The sequence below is a fragment of the Suillus paluster genome (assembly GCF_016628075.1).
Source record: "Suillus paluster strain FC165 chromosome Unknown EDB91scaffold_4, whole genome shotgun sequence".
NCBI classification, from domain to species: Eukaryota; Fungi; Basidiomycota; class Agaricomycetes; order Boletales; family Suillaceae; genus Suillus; species Suillus paluster.
This window is the reverse complement of record NW_024537564.1, coordinates 968014-985981: the sequence shown is the minus strand read 5'-3', so window position 1 is coordinate 985981 and position 17968 is coordinate 968014. Positions and strand designations below refer to the sequence as shown.

The window sequence follows — 17968 nt, the reverse complement described above, 5'->3', positions numbered from 1 at the left end:
GACCCTGAACGCTATAAAAAGTGAATTACCAAATTTGTCAGGTTTAGTGTGCTACAGAAGGCGGCGAACGGTTTCAAACCCCATCACGATCAGCAATATCCTGTAACCTGTTTCTCAGGCCAACCGATTGCAACCCAACGTTTGGCGGGGTGCGCAGTTCATCGTAACTCCCTTTCTCTTTTTTCTTTCATCACCATACGATGCGTTGCTCTCGTCGGGAGCGCGCTCGCACATTCCTTTTCACTACGCTCTTGTTCGTACTCTCCTTTACCGCCACCCTTGCAGACTCAGCAAATGTTCATGGTTACCGGGCCCATCATGCCTGGCGCAGACGGGCACCTCTAGATGCCGTTCCCAGAGATGTGCCAACAACATTGACGTCCCAGGACTTGCCAGTGCCTAGTATTAGCAGTGTCCTGCAATCCGTGCTCCCTACTGTGACTACTCCTCCGACCTCACTTTCCTTGATTCCAGTGCCATCTCTGACGACATCTTCTTCGTCCACTCCTTCTCCAACAAGTCTGTCAGCGACGAATCCTACGACAACCTCTAGTTCTTCTAGCTCTTCGACCCCTACGCCGTCAACCAGTAGTACTACCAGTACCACTATCCCGACAACAAGCAGTGGGACTTCTCTTTCGTAAGTTTCAATGTTTCTCCTCCCTCATGTTATCTTATGTCCGATTACAGACAATCTACCGTTTCTCAGTCTTCCTCTTCCTCTTCTCAGTCTTCCTCTACTGCCAAACCTTCCACATCCGCTGCTGCTGCTGTCGGTGCAACAACGCTGGTTACATTTACATCAGCCACGCCAGTATATTCAGAACCAGCCACAAGTTACGCAACTGGAACGACAACTTCTTCTACTCCTTCGAGCACGTCCTCTTCCAACTCTGGGTGAGACATTATATATCACTCATCGCTAATCAATAGCTGATGTTTTCATCTAGATTCTTCTCAAACACAGGAGCAGTCGCCGGAACATTTACTGTTGCTGGCCTGCTCAGTGTTGCTGGAATTATCGGAGCTGGGATGTTAATTGCAAGACGCCGCGCCTCTCGCTCGTATGAAGATGATATGGAGTACCTCGAGAAGCGGCCAGAGCCTGCTATAGAGCCCTCTCAGAGTCAGGATTTCGTCGTCGGAGATGCCGAAGATTCCTCAGACATGGATCACTTCGGCAACTCAATGGAAGTTACCGTCCCGCCTGCCGCACATTTCTATTCCCAGCAGGATGTATACTTTGCTCATGGTCAGACAGCCAACACGAGCGAAGGTTATGAAAACCAAGGCTACTATCCACAGGAGACGTACGCTCCCCATGACTATGGTATAGCATACCCCCCGATGGAATCTTATGTGGCAGAGGATGCTTACGGAGGGATGGATGAAGCGTATGCAGGGATGCCAAACCCCTTTGGCGAAGTTGCATCAGAGTTACCAGCTGCCTTGCAGCCCTCTGGTCAGCAACCTCGAACGGTAAATCTTCCTCCTTCTGCGTATCGTCCTCAGGATCTCCACCACTCCCTCGATTCCTTCTACGGTTCTTCTACGGGAGCTTCGCACGGACACGTCATGTGAAATTATATCAAACGTCACATACTTGATGCGTGCATTGTGACATTCTGCATGTTGTCGTTCAAAATCACAGTGCAAGCTTGATTCATATTTCATATTTTATTTATGTATACCTGTGCGTTTGCACGTATACCTTCGGGTTCATAGGGCTGGTGTTAGACGATTGCACTGTACGTTACACGAGCCATTCAAACCCCAGGGCCTTTTTTTGGGACACGGATTCGATTTATTAAGTGAATATCGAGATCTTGACGCTGGATGTCATGTTTTACCGTCTATATTTTGATGGAAGTCAGTTCAAGTTCTTACTAATATTATTTGAACAACTCTTACTTTAATACTTACTTATCAGCAGGTCTGGCCTCTGGACATTGTCTATTTGCGCGACTACTAGTATATTAGTTCCAACGCTTTGTGTTTTATGCGTTTTTGATTATTTTCATGTCCTTTCACGTAAGTCCCGAACGCATGGTACAGGAACGACTGGTCTGTTCAAGGGGCCCCGAGACCGTTCGAGAGTCGAGACGCCCTTCATCGCTCGCGGACTTCGAAATCTGTGGGGCAACAGGTGACAAAGCAACGATTATGAATTGGAAACAACAAGCACCTGGAGGACGGCGCCGGCAGCAACACGTCGAATTAGTAGATCAATTAAGGGTTTCACCTACGCTTGGAACAAATATGCTCCACGCCGGAAAACTGACGACTACATGGTACCCTTGGCGGTTGTCGCGACAATCGCGCAGACTCTTCTCAACCCACACACCCGAAGCATTCCTCGAACCTCTCCAGTCTAACCTCGGAATAACATGTCTATCCCTCAATAGACCACAAGCGAAGAATGCCATATCAATGAAACTACTTCATGTGAACAGAAATCCACTTCTGATACAGTCATACGCGCTGATTTCACTCGTCAGGAATTTCGCGAATGTTTGGACACCGCGAAGTATGATAAGAGGTTCATATCTCATGTTGTCTAGTAATACTGGACCACACTGAGTCACTTTGGTGCAGCATACGCGCGCTGATAATACGTTCTACTACCATGGGTTCCTTCTGCGCAGGCGCCGACCTTGCTGAGAGACGTACCATGTCTCAAATTCAGGTTGCGAAATTCCTTTCCGACTTACGTTCTGCCCTTGGTCAGTTGGAAACCTTACCAATGCCAACAATTGCTGCAATCGATGGGCCTGCTTTGGGAGGAGGGTTGGAATTGAGCTTTGCCTGTGACTTGCGTGTAGCTGGTGAGTTCGGTCACTTCATGAGCAGAATCCGTCTAATACGTGTTGCAAGGAAATGGTGTGACAAAGATAGGTCTTCCAGAGACACGCCTCGGGATTATACCTGGAGCAGGTGGTACTCAACGTGCTGTTAGATTACTGGGCATGTCGAAAGCAAAGGATCTAATATTTACAGCCAGGATGTTGACAGCCCAAGAAGCACTTGAATGGGGTAGCGAACCTTCTGTATCGCATCCCTACGATGTTATCTGACGAAGGCTGTAGGTGTAGTGGATTATGTATCGTCTCCCTCTACATCGGCCTTCGAGCGGGCAGTCGACTTGGCTCAAGAAATAACTAAAAGCGGTGGGCATACCGCTTATTCCAGGCGATTCCATTCTCAAATATTTTGAACAGCTCCGTTAGCGCTTCGAGCTGCAAAGCAGGCAATTTCACGTGCTGCTGACCTCTCATTGGAATCAGGTATTTAGTGTTGCATTCGTCATTTATTGGTTTTGGTTGATGTACGAGGAATAGGTCTGGACTTTGAAAGAGCATCCTATGAGGTTCTTCTACCCACGAAAGACCGGTTGGAGGCACTGGAAGCATTTAGGGAGAAACGACAACCTATTTTCAAAGGGGAATAATCTTCAACCTTTAATTTGGAGTGTGCTACGTACGTGATGACAATGCAATGAATCAAGGTATAACCACGCGAACCACGGGCCTGAGTGCTGAGTGCCGACTCCCCCGACCAGTGAGAGAAGGGTTTTTTCTGACGGGTGCTGGGCAGCTCCATGTAACTTTTGTGTTGTATAGAGTGGTGGTGAAGGTTGGCGAATGCATCCTCATAATATATTTATGGGCGCAAACACTCATCCTCGACTCCCACTAAAGTGGGAGAGGGTTTTGTCAGATGCAAATGTCCAGGCACCTGTACACTGAACCGCAGGAAATTGTTTGACAGGAACTGTTTAGAGCCAGTTCATAGGGCTGTTCACTGTATGCCTTACGACGGGACTTTATGTCGGAAATTCCTAATTTGGCCTTCAGTGCCTTGTAAGGCATTTCAAGGTTTCAAGACAAAATGGGGTTTGAAATGGGTTTTTATAATAGAGTTGTCCTTGAAATTGCCATAGAAATGCAGTTGCAATCCTATTGCAATGGCTTTGCAATAGCTTACAATAGTACAGCAATGGTATGGGATGTTGCAATTGGCTCACAATATCATTGAAACTTATTGAAAAATAGCGAGAAAGTGTGCAAATCAATTTCAAGAACAGCTGATTGTGTAAATTTGTGACATACAGAGCTGTAATATGATCACTGTACCTGTACCATTGGCTGTTTCGACCTTGAGTTGATGGTATGGGGTACAGGTATAAAGGTCCTATATGTTGCCATATTTGTACAGCTATATATGGCTGTAATACAGTGTAAGTATCATAAGTTTGTTTATCATCTATAAACAAATAGACTTATATATGCAGTAGCCATATGTCATATGTCTTATTTTGCAAGAAGTCATTCTGGACCTAATTTTCACACTATGGAAATCCTCAAAGTGCTGGTATGTTTTCTACTGTAATCTATAATCAACCATATTCTAACATGTTCCATGTCTGTCCAGATCATATACTTTGCCCTGATCCAGGAGAAACCATGACACCAGTCAAGATATCTACTAGTGCTGTTCCTTTCCTCCTATTGCTTGCTTTCCCTCCTTCCAGTTCCTGTATTGTTGCTTGATGTCATCTGATGCTTCTGACACTTGTGTACCTGCTGAGAATCAAGCTTTTCAGGAGGTTTGAGGCCATGGGAGATGTCCCAAAAATCCTGAGTGCATGAATGCTCTTATTTGAGCTGAACATGAAGACCACAATCAGCCTCTGCATCACCATCACCAATCTTGTTGTTTACCCAAGAAGAGCACCATTATCAACAACAACTTCTTTTCAACTCTCCCAATTGAGGATGCTTCAGATGCTGATGATGGTGATTTCACAGGGGATGACTCTGAATCTAGGTCAGAGTCATCCTCATTAGGCTCTAACAGTGATATCCAGGAGATAACAAATGTGGAGGTAAGTTATTTCTCATGTTTTTCTTGACTTGTACCATATGCTACTGTATATGGCCATAGAGTATCCTGTACCATACCATCAACATATTTTTTTCAACTATAACAGACAATTATTGTTTAACTTTATATGACAGCACACTGTATATGGTATAGTGAATAGCCCTACTAGTTCAGCAACAAGATGTTGACCAACATTTGGAAAGTGTCATGTGAGAGGTTCTCAGCTTGGATCGTCCCAAATGTTGGAGCTCAAACCTTACATTTTGTGCCTGCACATTGACCATACATACCATACATACCAATCTGATCAACTACTATCATCACCAATAAATCTGCACTGGCATTGCCACCCTTACTGCCATCTGTGCCCACTTTACAACAGTCCTCATGGCTCAACCAGAGGTAGCACAACAGCCTGGCAAGGCACATTGGCAAGAACTGGAGATGGATGTCCTGCTTCAACACTTGATTGAGAATTGAGCAGCAGGTGGTGACAGTGGAAATTTCACTGGAACTACCTTTAATACTGCAGCAATTGCTATCAATAACAATGACACAATCCAAATGGTGGGGCCACTGAAGACAGGCAAGATGGTCAAGATGAAGTGGACCTATGTATGTTATCTTGATTTCAATTGACTGTGAGTTTACCAGGTTGTTAGCTCAAAAAATCTACAATAAAATTGAGATTTACTGCAATATATCTGGCTTTCACTGGGATAATGTGCAAGGAGCTTAAATTGAGGATGCTGCTGCTGTCTCTGTGTGGGACACATATGTGGCTCAAAAGGTATGTCATTATCATGTGGTTAGTCTTTCTCTCATATCCTTGTGTCATATCCCATATGTAGACCTTGCCAGACAGTCACCAAGTCTTCCTCTAGTCCCCTCAGCAGTACCAACCCCAGCACTCCCCAGACCACATCCTTATATGTCCAGACCACACCCTCCTATATCCGGACCTGGTCCTCTCATGTCCAGATCACATCCTCCTCCATCTGAACCTTGTCCTCCTACATCTAGACACCACCACCTACACCTGGACCTCTGGACAACACCTGTATCTACCTCTGAACCTGTCCTCAACATCTGTCCATATCTGTACTCTGTCCCCTGTGCCATATCTCAATGCCCAATACTCCTACTTCCACTTCCATTACTTCCTCTGGCCCAGACCAATGGTCCTAGTCTCTAATGGATCCGTTCAACTGGTTCCTTCTTTATTCAGATAACCCATTTGCTTCCAGCCATTTGACCATATACATACCCAACTGATTACTGATCTGTTAGACATCTTCATTTCTGGCTCTGTTCTTCTTATGTTCCACCTCACTTTACTGATCCTTTGTTGTACTTACTAATGGATGTTCCACATGCTCTACATAGCCCCCTGGTCTTTGCTTACTTATCCTTCAGAACTACTTGCAGCATATAAGCCTCTGTACATTTATGTATTCTCCTTAGTCTGAATATTACTTCCCCTCAAGCCTTTGCTCATTAGTTTTCATTACAGCTGTGTGTGTATATGTATAATGGCACTGGCACATTGTGGGAAAATCACTGATTGAGATTTGGGACTGAGAAAATTTTAAACAATTGCACCACATCATATGAAGGACCGTATTGGACAAAATAAAATCAAATTGATAAAGTAAATAAATCAACGTTGTAACTAAAACTCAAATTAATTTCATCAAAGTCATCCACGTGGCTTCTCAAAACTCTAAGTCCTTTGACAAAAGTCATCCACCTGGCTACCAAATCAGGAAGTTGTGCACAAAAGTCACCCATGTGCTTTCTCAAAACTCTATTAGTGGCACAAAAGTCATCCACATGGTACCTCCAGTAGCTGGTAAGTTAGTCCTACTATTTTGTCCTCATCGTTGTCAACATTGAGCTCACTGTCTCATAGCGCCCTGTGTTGGGTCACATGTCACATTCCTTTTATGGTAATTAATTATGGTCTGAATTTTGTTGGTCACATAGGTTTTTCTCTCGGGTGGAGGAAACTCCATTGAACCTCCAACAAAGTCGGGCGCTATCATATCATTCCATCCTTTAGTCTCTCTCGTGTCTGTTGCGTGCATCTGGGTATATTATCGTCTATGCTTTGATTATGATTATGTGTGTGACAGCATAGGAACTTGAACAATACATGGATATTCATACGTAGCAGGAGTTTTGTGAAAGCAGTGTGACATGTGAGTAAGGTAAAAAAAGTTCACATTGAGGTGTAACAGTAAGAGCAGTGGTGGAAGTGTTGTGAGATGAGAAACTGAAGGTACAGATTGAGCAGGCGTGGATGAGAACAGTGCGAGATGATGCGTGAGGGGAAGATCTAATGCAGACAGCAAGTTGAAGGCATGGAAAACTGGACAGCGACCAAATGGTCAGTGATGAATTACGATAGAGAGATAGGAATGCAAGCATTGAAACTGTCTTCACCGGCCTCCAACAAGGCATAATGAAGACACCGATCTAAAGCAGTCATGTCTTCAGGGTTATTGGGGGGTGGTTGTTGCAAGGATTCAATCAAGGGCATATTGACCCAGACATCCAGCCTATACATGCAGGTGTGCGGCAGGGGTGAATGATATATTTCTCAATCTGGAAATTATCTCAGCTTCAGTAGGGAGGTGTGGAGATTCAAGGACTTTACATTGTACTGCTGGCCAAATGTGGCTGCCTCAGGTACTGTCTGAACGAGGTTGATCTATAGCGGTGTCACAAAGGCAGATATTGTTGAACTGGAGCGACACATTACCTTGAATGTGCAGCCAGTTGATGGCAGGAGATTGACGCCACTCAAAACCTTGACAAACCTACGTGCACGATAATGCTGGTCTGGGGTATCATCTGAATCAACAAGTCCAGCAAATGATGGATCTATTGGGTGTCCACAGCCCTGAAGATAGCATTTAACAGCTATTTTGAAAGATCACAGTAGTGGTGAGAGTAGTGCTCGGAACATCGCATTCTCATCTACCTCAAACTGCAGGAGTGGAATTAGGGCATCAGCAGTTACCCGTTTGTTGAATATATCTTTGATTATTCCTTTCGAATGGGATGACAAAGACTAGCAATAGCATTAGTGTTGAATCATGATGTAGATATATAAAATTTGTACCTTTGACAGAGATACCAGTGATGGAGTGAGAAAAACATCAAAGCCGTCCCTGAATGCACAGAACTCAGGTGATTGTAGGAATTTTTCTGATCGATGACCAAGTAATGCACTTGAGAAAAAATCACATCAGATCTGAGGCCAATGGTCGCTGGAAGCTTGGGCGATTTCATTGTACTTGGATGGGGTTAGCATTGAGACTAGGAGAATATACAGTTGCTCACAGATGAGTCCATGCGGGCTTGAAAAATGCGCACTAGTTTGATGCGATCTCCAGGCTGCTCAGGCATGGGTCCACCATGTTCAGCTGGCAACATAGCAAGTGTCAGTGCGAGGGTTTTGAACATATGTTGAAGCCAGGGCATATCAATGATGGAATCAATGGTGTTGACAGCACATTTGAGGAGCGCTGGAGAGACTGGATCTGGGCCATTGCCTACTTTCAACATGTAGATAGCAGATAGGTGTCTGAGAGCAGATAAAGCATCAAGTTTTTCATCAGAAGGAAAGCGCGATAGCTTCAGAGCGATGTATTCATCATCCAAGGTTTCACAGGCATCCCCATCAGTATCTTCCATTAATTCATCGCCACCATCATCACCAGAACACTCAGGTTTCCATGAAACACAGAGCATTAATGCCGTCTCAAGGATCTGGTGCAGTACTCCATCACCAATGCTATCTGTGGCAGCTGCATGGCCTCTGTGGGTAGTATTTTCAGCATGGGGTCAAATACATATCACTCATCAAATCAGACTTACGCTCGTACTTGCCATACCATTGAGAATATGTTGGAACGGTCGTCTGGTATATCTGGGGAAATTGAAAAGCCTAACACATTGCTGGGTGCACTGTGTGGTGCAGGGTCATGGCATTGATGCTTGATCCAGCTGACCAGGCCATTGGCAGCTTGCTGTACTGATTGGGCTTGAATGCACAGGATAGAATTTGAGTGCGTAAGTGAAGCAGATGCATGGATGCTTTGGATAACCTCATCAATGTATTTAAATTCAGCTATGTCGAAAGGAATGAGGGGCGATCCAATGTTATCATATGAACATGGGCATGGGCTATGCATAGGAAATCATCGAGGATTTCTTCTTGCCTCAGACAGAGGGGTGTGCGCTTCAGGCAGAGAGGAGCTACCAATATCCTCAGAAGATGGTACTGAGCCTTGTGGAACAATGGATGATGTAAAAGGGTGGAGACATAAAGGAGAGATGGATTGTTGATTACGGCAGCGTGTAAGTTGGACAACAGGGCGTAAATCCATGACTATGTCAACAGCTGGTGGTATGGATGGCAGGTTTGATGCTGCAGCAGTGGTCCGTAGTGAGGGATGATGACAATGTAGCTGGTTCTGCACTCTGTTGACTCAATAAGATATCGCCAGGGGATGAAGACACTGAGCGTCGTTCAGAGTAAGGTCTCAGGTGACCAGGATGATCTGAACTGCCCACGAGATTGAGATCGGCCTATAAGACATAACACCAATGTCCTCAGCTGATGAGTGTCTGGGCGATGCCGAACAATCACGATTGTGGTAACAGGGTGTGTTCAATATATTACTGCCCACAGATGGGCCACTGAAAGAAGGAGAGCTCGCAGGTGATGCACTTGTGGCAGGTGTTGATGGGATGGATGGAGTGTAGATGATAGGCAATGGCAATGGCACTGGAGTGTGAGCCTCTAGTTCACGTGGGTTAACTGAATCTTCTGGTGGGCAGGCGGAGTTGCATGGCATGGTCGTGAAGCAATCAGGGATGTCAGGAGGGTCTTCATAACCTTGAACAAGATGGCCAATGATATGGTTGGCAAAGCAGTGGTGCTGGTATGGAGACCCTTTAATCAATGGACCAATGATGTCCCCACCTTTTGGGCCTGTAGGTAATTGGGTTAGCGAATGATGCTTGGTTGAGTCATGTCGATATACAAAGGTATACCAGCGATACACTAGAATCCTCAGGGCTCTTAATGCGCTCACACCTCTTGAAGAACTTCCCAGCTTCTAATGTTTGCCAGCAGAAACTGGAATCTACCTTGAGGTGTCTCCTTCCCTGAGTCGCATTGGAATTGCCTGGTTGCAAGAATCTGAAAGGCAGTCCATGGAACCGCAGTCGAACTTCACGATTAGGTGCATCTGTGGCTAATGTGAGAGGTTCAGGTTCCCATGCTGGAATTTTAGCCCGCCATCATGAGCCATCTGCATCACCACATGGAGGATCTGATTCATGACAGAATCAGTATCACAGTTGTCCAGTAAGAGTGACAGGCCAGGTGAGTCCTCGCTCAGTGAGAAACTGCAGATCAGACGCCAGTTCTTCCCCACTCTGCAAACATTGGACCTGGCTGTGTTCGTCATGGTCGGGTGTGTAATTCAGCATGCACTGCACACAAGATTAGAGTGAGTACAGAATAAATTGCACTTAGCACCTACAGTCTCAAGGTATGAGAATCAGTCGGATATGTAGGGTACGCATGGGAGTGCTGACTGACAATTTCACGGCCACGGCCACGAGTGCAGTCCCTGCGAACCATTAGTCATAGAAACACCCGACATGGGAACTCCAAAGGTGGTATGACTGTGGGTGACCTGCAACTGGGAAGCTTGACAGGCAGGTACATATCCAGTGACCAATGAAGGTCCAGAAATCACAGGAGGCTGGTACAATGGAATTAAGTGTGCTGGGAGATCAGAAAAAAAAATGTTCATAGATGATGGAGTGGTTGAAGGAACACGATATGGCTGATTTTGGACAGAAAGTGAAGTGGATGGTGGTTGAACTAGTGGGCTGGACTGGGGAGGTGCCAATGTCATTTGCACATGCTCACTATAATGCTGGCCACATGTACATAGTTGAAAATAGTCTTCAATCTAAAGAATCAAATGTATAAGTTAGATGTTGAAAGCTTGTACCGCATTGCATACCTGGGTGCTACCAATACTTTGAAATTCAGAGCATGAACCTATCCCTCCTCGGTGTGGGAATGAAGGACAGTGTATAGGTTCTGCTGGGGGTGGACTTGGGTCATGAGACATTGATGAATGACCGCAATAGCACTTATTATAGTGAGGCTTGACTTGAAATGTTATAATGAAAGAAAAGAAAACATACCTTGGACAGATCGGCAGGCTGGGGGAAGAATGACGAACAGCCAGGGGAAATACACTGATTACACTGGTAGCGGACCAACATAGTTTTACTGACAAAAAAGTTGGGGATCAACTACCATGTTGTGATGAGAATTATGAATCTATGCGCACCAGAAAGTAGCAATTAGTAAACTGAAATTAGGATCTTTGATTATAGTTTCAGCTCTGACAAGTGGCAGTGGATTAGATGTGTAACAGTGAAAATTGGAGATATACACACACCAGAAGACTTGAGCAAAATAAAGCTGGATGGTCAGGAACTTCTTAATGAGTAACATAAAGCAGAATAAGGGTAATGGATTAGTGCACCAGGCAGACGATAAAAAAGAGGGAAAAGATGCAGTGACTGCGCCAGCATGCTACATGAGATATATAAGCTCATTCAGCATTCAGAACGTTCAAGCTTTCAAGATCGAAGCATCACATTTAGCATTCCCACAGGTTTGTGGACCAAGTTCTATGTACTCAATGTCATCGCAATTGTGTAGTACAGTGTGCACAACTAAACAAATCAAAATTACACACCATAGACCCGAAGACAATGAACACACCAGCCAAAATCACGACTGGCCCTCCCACCCCACCCTTCCCTTAGTCAAAAACTCCACCTGTTCCAGCTCCTCAATGGCCTTGATGCCTTGCCATCTCCGCACAATGGTGGTTGCACACTCAACAAGTTGTAAAGTATCTCTCCTCACATGGCACTACAGGCCATCAGCATTGATGTGAGGCCAACCTCCGCCATGGCAGCAACCCAGTTGTCCATGAGGAAGGGTAAAACTCGAACAAGATGAGCAACAATTTGACGATGAGCTGTCTCATTGCTACATCTCCGGGTTTCTTGTCAGAGTAAAGCAAAGAGACGAGTTGCACGAATGGGGTTGGGCACGAGCTATGCAAAGCAAAGCAACCTTCATCGTGCTGGTCAAAATAAGAAAATGTCAACTAGCATAGAAACTCACAACTCGAAGACGGCCAAATTGCGATTGGAAGCTGCAACATCATCTCATGTGTAGTAGACCTGCCCCTGAGGCTTCATCACAGCTAGTCCCTGCCTTGCTGTGGTAGATACATGACAGTTCGTCGAGTCTCAGCCATCTCCATCAAGATGATGCTAATGAGACCCATTTTCTTGCACCATGCACATTGTGCGTTTGGTGTGTGGATACCTGAGATAAAATTAGCAATCTTCCAGTGCAAGTAGTAGAATGCCTACCGCATGCCTGGAACATGAAATGAGGAATCCAGCAGGTAATGATGTAACAGTAAATAAACCTTAGGATCATAGGTGCCAGCGCGCCGACTTACAGCACAGCCAGCACCTCACCAGTAAAATTGACCTAGAATAAAATATAGAATTTGTAATGCTGACCGCTGTGGGGTCATTGGGCCCGCACGGAGACCTCCAGCCATAGCAGAGCATATCTCACCCACAGCAGTCAAAAAATGAAAATAAAACATAGAGTGTTCCCAGGGTGCCTTGGTGCCCAGGGACCTAAGTGGCTCAAGTTAACGGCGGATGGTCACGGATCAACGCCTGAGCAGTTGAAAGTGTCCCACTAAGGGGAGCCATGCATGGTGTGCGTATTGGCCTCTGGAATAGGCAGACACCCAGTGGTACTAACTAAAGAACGGTAACAACAAGTTCGAAAATTTGGTTCTGATAGTCACTGTCCTGCTGGACGCAGCTACAACTTGTTTGGTTTACAGTCTCTAACCCCTGCAACAATGCACCATAGCAAAAGCTCTGCACGAGGGTAGTGTAGCATAATCGCTGCATTCCACCATGCTCATGAGACATACCTCATCCCAGGAACTCTCAAGCAGGTGTATGGTATAGTGATCTCACTTTGCTGACCTCGTCTTTGTGTTGATGTCTTCTGCAGGCCACGCCCCTGCAGCAGCTATGTTTGCTACAAATGCTCGGTACAAGCATGAGGCGTTCCGCAGGTCTGAATTCGCTCAGCGTATTCTGGCTGAGAATGGGATCAACATTGTGATGAAGGTTTGCACCTCTATGTCCCCCTGATTCCTATGCTGATTTAACATAGAGTGATCACCCTGTTCTCAACTCCCGCTTCCTATTATATGAGGTGCAGCAAGCGTTCATGTACGGCCTTCAGGCAAACCTCGCTCTTGCAGCTGTCATGTCGACACCTGCGCTCATCATGGGGCAAGACCATTGGATTGGATTCGTGCATGAAGGTTTGTTGCTACCTTTTCAAGATAGAGCACATGCTGACATGACTCCTTCCATGGTGATGTCACATATTGTCTGGAGGATGATATCCACTTCCCGCGAGCAATGCATTGGCAATCACAAACACAAGCAGGCATATCTGTCCAGTGTGGCTGCTGAACATGCCAATACATCTACTCCATACATGACTTCTATCCTTCAGCAAGTCAAAGCGGTCATGAAGCGCCGCATGCAAGTTATTGTTGGTGATAGGTTCAAATTCTTCATATGATTGGTGTAGGTGGTTATTTTTCTTCTTGTCCAACCCTCAGTGACACTAGGTGATAGTTCCCAGATCTTCCAAGTGTTAATTATGGGCACCGTCTTTCTGAACGTACCAAATGACACCTTGGCCTATTTCTCCTGTGAAGGTGTTCTGTTCTTGTAACTATCTTCCTCTGTCGTGATCTTAATTGCACCTCACAGCTCTTTCAGTTCCCTCTTCTTCAATGCTATTACATCTTTTGCAGAAATCCCCTCACTGTTCTTCCAGTGTCCTATCGTGCTTCGTCACCAGAAAGCCGTGTTACATCATCCTTTTATTCAGAGCCTCACCCATACTATTGTTGATATTCTGGTCACTTTGATCGTTCAACTGGTGTTTGCTGTGGTACTCTACTTCCTGGTTGGGTTGCAACATTCTGCCGCACAGTTTTTGTAAGTTCTTCAAGCTGTTTGCTCTTCACTTTAATACTCACCCTGCTGCACAACAGCATCTTTTACCTTTTTATCTTTTTAATGTCACAAACCATGAAATCATTCTTCAGAGCCATCGCTGCAGGCTTTAAAACTCGTCCTAGCGCAATAGCTCTTAGCAGCATCTTTGTTCTCTTGATATCGCTCTACAGTGGGTACACAGTTCCTTGGCTAACTGCACCAACTGGCTTGCGGTGGATCATGCGGTTGAACGAGCACCGTAAACGCACCACCATCACAGTGGAGCTCGCTGCCAAGGTTTAAATCTAAACTCTTGAGGCTACAGTTGTGCTAAAAAGACCAACAGCCCAAACTTCTACTCTTCTTGGATGAGCCTATGTCCGGCCTAGACTTGCAATCTGCCTGGGCTATTGTACATGTCCTTTGTGAGCTTGCTGATCATGGTCAGGCCATTCTCTGCACGTGAGTGCCATTTCTATGTGTGGGTTCTCAATGCTTATGAACTGTACCAGAATCCATCAATCTTCAGGAGAGCTCTTCCAGGTCTTTGACAGGTTGCTGCTCCTTTGCAAGGGTGGACAGACCATCTACTTTGGTGATACCGGCGAGAACTTGTCGACTATGCTGAACTACTTTGAGCATAATGGTGCTCCGCACTGTGGCTCCAATGACAACCCATAAGTAAGGTGCAGTCATATTAGGTCTTGCACTTACCAGGGTATTGAAGGGCGGAATACATGCTCGATGTAATAGGTGCTGGGGCAACTGCAGTCTCCACTACTGATTGGTACAATGTCTGGAAGTGTTCACCAGAAGCAGCACAGCTTCATACACTGTCTTGCAATCCAGATTCGCACAGTGCACACTAGTCAGCCAATTCAGCCCAGGAGTGGCACTATCTACCCTCGATGCAGGTTCTGTTGTGTGTTTTAGGTGCATGTATAGCTGTTACAAAATCATAGTACTAAGGGTAGCTTTTATGCTAACAGAAACAGCGAGTAGGTTCCCATCTGTTGCGTCACATGACAATTGAGCACTGAGTGACCACTGGGAGCCCCTGTGTATAGTTATAACCATACCCTGTATATATGGTTGAGTTTGTACCTGTTTTTTCCATGAATTCACTGATTCCCCTTCTCGTGCACTGTAGCTTATATAGTGTGACCTCAACTCCTGCTATACAATCTGAGGGCTGCCAATATGCCCTCAACCTTGACTACCATGGAGGATTACCTGGCATTCGAACAGCTTCCCCTCCTGCTGCAAAGTACCATACTTGCATTCAACCAACTCAAAGATGATGTTCATGTTGCCTTACTAACGCAGCTTGGGGATGCAGCATGACTCCAACTGCATGTTGAAGCATGTGAGCAATTAAAACATGACATTAATTTAGTGAGCTGCACCACATTTTGGAATGGAGCTCACACTGACGGATTTCAGCATCGTGCTTTAGTCCCTGAACCCACTTACACCACCATGAACGACAGCTTCAAAGATCGGTCAGCAGATGAACCTGACATGGTGCCCATCGAGGTCATGTCAACTGTTCATACACGTCAATGTGGATGTCCTCGAATTGAGATCAACCCAGATGTTTTGGCAACTGCCCTTCAATTTGCAGGACCCACAAGGCTTGGTGCTCTTTTGGGTGTGGCTCCATGCACTGTACGATGGAGAGTATTAGAACACGAAATTGTCGAACCCGGGAATCCGGTTTACGTCAAGTTCACTGATGATGAAGGCAAGACACTTCAATATTATACATCATCCACTGCAGCACAGTCCTCACTCCCTGATGACGAGCTTGATGCTATCATGTTGCAGATTCTCACTCAGTATCCTTGCTTTGGACATCGCATGATAGATGGCCAGTTACGCCACATGGGGGTCATAGTGCCTCGTTCTCACATCCAAGCATCATACTCTCATGTTCATGGCCCGCTGTGGGGAATTCCCCCACTGTAGGTGTAAAACCCCGTCCTTTCTGCATCATCTCACATCAGTTCCACATATTCCGCACATTCTGCATTTCCCGTGCATTGTCCAATGGGTTCCGCATTCCCATGCATCCTTCAGAACCCGCCTGCACTATCCGATATTCCCGGGCATCATCAGACAACCTTCACATGTCCTGTCCCCATCCTTCCAGGTCCATTGGTATGCTGTATCTCTCTTCCCGTTGTTCCTAATGTTATCCGGATCACACTGACACATGCCCTTATGGCACGGACCCCTATTGCGGAGTATTGTGCCCATGTGCACTGCCTGACTTCACTTCCACTTCCTGAGAAACTTACTACCTGTACCTCAGTGTTCCTTGAAAATAATATTCCCTTTAAGTAGTGGTACTCAGGGCTTGGGTGTTTTTTATTGAATCCCATCTTTTACCTTCCCACTTTTCCTTCACCTTACTAGAGGACCGCTTTGACTTATGCCCACTATCAATCTAACCTTGTGATATACTTCCTTCGACTTGACCTGCAAGTTCCGACAACTCCCTACGTTCTGCATTGTATCCAGTTGAGTTCTGCTTCATTCTGTTCCATTCCACTTGGGTTCCGCTTGAGTTCCGCTTGTTCCACTTGAGTTCCGCTAGTTCTGCTTGTTCTGCATTTTTGCAGATCCTCATCCTACCTGTGGTAGGGTTGAATAGGGTCGCTTAGACAGAGATTAGCACTCCCCAGTAGCAATCCCCTTTAGGGTTGAATGTGCTTGTTCTCAAGTGAGGCAGTAGGCAGCAAAGACCCAACTTTGTAGTAGATTGATTTCTCTCTGCTGCACTTGTTGTACCCACACTGCCTGTTGCTGCCTTTGGTGCATGTTGTATCACCCACTGAGTTTACAATGTAAAAGGGTACAACTCGTTGACACACCATGACAGCCAGCATGGTGTGTTAACTTTTTTTAGTATGATGCATATGGGACTGTTTTAACAATTTTGTAGGTCTGATTCGGTGGAAGATTGTCGTGCATGGTTTCATTGATGGATTTTCTCGATATATCACTGGCATCCAACCACACAATAATAATTGAGCAGTAACTGTGATGAATCTATTTCAAGAGATCATTCAAGTTCATGGTCTACCAAGTCGTGTGCAAGGAGATCATGGAGTAGAGAATGTTGATGTCGCAAGATTCATGGAGGAAACACGAGGGCATGGAAGGGGTTCATATATTTGGGGCAGGTACTATGGTCAGTGTTTTCTAAATGAATTCAAATACTAAATTATCCAACAGGAGCATACACAACATATGTATCGAAAGATTATGGGTCAACTTCACACAGGGCATTGGTTCAAAGTGGAAGGATTTCTTTCAAGACCTCGAGGCTACCAGTGGGTTGGATGCTGATAATATTCACCACATCTGGTTGCTTCACTTTCTGTTTCTCGAGATGCTGGGCTGAGAGGTTCATGGCTGGGCTGAGGCATGGAATAGTCACCAAATGAGCACCCCTGAGCATGGCATGGCCAGTCCCCACAAAATGTGCTTCTTTAGTATGCTACACCATGGTGCACGTGGATTCCAAGGCAGTGCTACATTTCAACCACCAGAGGAAATTCTCCCAGATGATGATGCCATTGCTGAGTATGGCATCAACTGGAATGACACCGAAAACCATCATATTCATGCACATCACCATACAGCAAACCAACTCACACACAACCCTCTCGGAAACAATCCATTTGTTGCATACACGCCAGAGACTCTCAATAATGTTCAGGTTGACGAGCCGAACTGCCCACTTACACGGGAACAGCTCATGTATCTTCAGGAGGTTGCAGCCCAGTTTGTAGATGATGGAACAAATCTTGTGAGGCAGCATATTTGGGAGAATGCACTAGTATTATGCATCCAACTACTAACTACGTAGATATTGATATGTAAAGTTGAGCACTCAATATTG

General features: G+C 45.5%; 7 protein-coding genes across 7 annotated transcripts; 6 read left to right on the top strand and 1 right to left on the bottom strand.

The window, feature by feature from the left end:
• Window positions 1-200: 200 nt before the first annotated feature.
• EDB91DRAFT_1243367 (uncharacterized protein) lies at window positions 201-1581 on the top strand (the record flags this gene model as incomplete). Its single annotated transcript, XM_041322285.1, has 3 exons — window positions 201-640; window positions 691-897; window positions 951-1581. 3 exons carry the CDS (start codon window positions 201-203, stop codon window positions 1579-1581), a joined length of 1278 nt encoding a protein of 425 aa, XP_041182689.1.
• A 536-nt stretch (window positions 1582-2117) lies between these two features.
• Window positions 2118-3669, top strand: EDB91DRAFT_1103459 (ClpP/crotonase-like domain-containing protein). Its single transcript, XM_041317334.1, has 7 exons — window positions 2118-2445; window positions 2499-2539; window positions 2596-2825; window positions 2875-3033; window positions 3087-3167; window positions 3219-3284; window positions 3339-3669. The coding sequence occupies exons 1-7, from the start codon at window positions 2164-2166 to the stop codon at window positions 3446-3448; spliced, it is 969 nt and encodes a 322-aa protein (XP_041182688.1). The 5' UTR covers window positions 2118-2163; the 3' UTR covers window positions 3449-3669.
• Window positions 3670-7498: 3829 nt separating this feature from the next.
• Window positions 7499-8911, bottom strand: EDB91DRAFT_1077951 (uncharacterized protein; the record flags this gene model as incomplete). The annotated part of the gene is made up of 6 exons (XM_041314973.1): window positions 7499-7597; window positions 7649-7789; window positions 7871-7960; window positions 8233-8710; window positions 8770-8859; window positions 8904-8911. 6 exons carry the CDS (start codon window positions 8909-8911, stop codon window positions 7499-7501), a joined length of 906 nt encoding a protein of 301 aa, XP_041182687.1.
• A 4021-nt stretch (window positions 8912-12932) lies between these two features.
• EDB91DRAFT_1036179 (uncharacterized protein) lies at window positions 12933-13167 on the top strand (the record flags this gene model as incomplete). The annotated part of the gene is made up of 2 exons (XM_041312809.1): window positions 12933-12996; window positions 13049-13167. Coding segments are annotated over 2 exons (183 nt in total), but the record flags the coding sequence as incomplete, so codon positions are not given.
• Window positions 13168-13213: 46 nt separating this feature from the next.
• On the top strand, window positions 13214-13369 carry EDB91DRAFT_1035877 (uncharacterized protein; the record flags this gene model as incomplete). The annotated part of the gene is made up of 1 exon (XM_041312804.1): window positions 13214-13369. A coding segment is annotated over one exon (156 nt), but the record flags the coding sequence as incomplete, so codon positions are not given.
• A 941-nt stretch (window positions 13370-14310) lies between these two features.
• Window positions 14311-14739, top strand: EDB91DRAFT_1037420 (uncharacterized protein; the record flags this gene model as incomplete). The annotated part of the gene is made up of 3 exons (XM_041312833.1): window positions 14311-14355; window positions 14405-14520; window positions 14571-14739. Coding segments are annotated over 3 exons (330 nt in total), but the record flags the coding sequence as incomplete, so codon positions are not given.
• A 798-nt stretch (window positions 14740-15537) lies between these two features.
• Window positions 15538-16026, top strand: EDB91DRAFT_1243363 (uncharacterized protein; the record flags this gene model as incomplete). The annotated part of the gene is made up of 1 exon (XM_041322284.1): window positions 15538-16026. One exon carries the CDS (start codon window positions 15538-15540, stop codon window positions 16024-16026), a length of 489 nt encoding a protein of 162 aa, XP_041182683.1.
• Between the last annotated feature and the right edge of the window lie 1942 nt (window positions 16027-17968).

Excerpts from the sequence above, each read along its gene's own strand:
- EDB91DRAFT_1103459 (XM_041317334.1), top strand. The coding sequence starts at position 2,164 with ATGAATTGGAAACAACAAGCACCTGGAGGACGGCGCCGGCAGCAACAC. Across the intron at positions 2,540-2,595 it reads ACCGCGAAGTATGATAAGAG|CATACGCGCGCTGATAATAC; the intron begins GTTCATATCTCA and ends ACTTTGGTGCAG. Across the intron at positions 3,285-3,338 it reads TGACCTCTCATTGGAATCAG|GTCTGGACTTTGAAAGAGCA; the intron begins GTATTTAGTGTT and ends TACGAGGAATAG.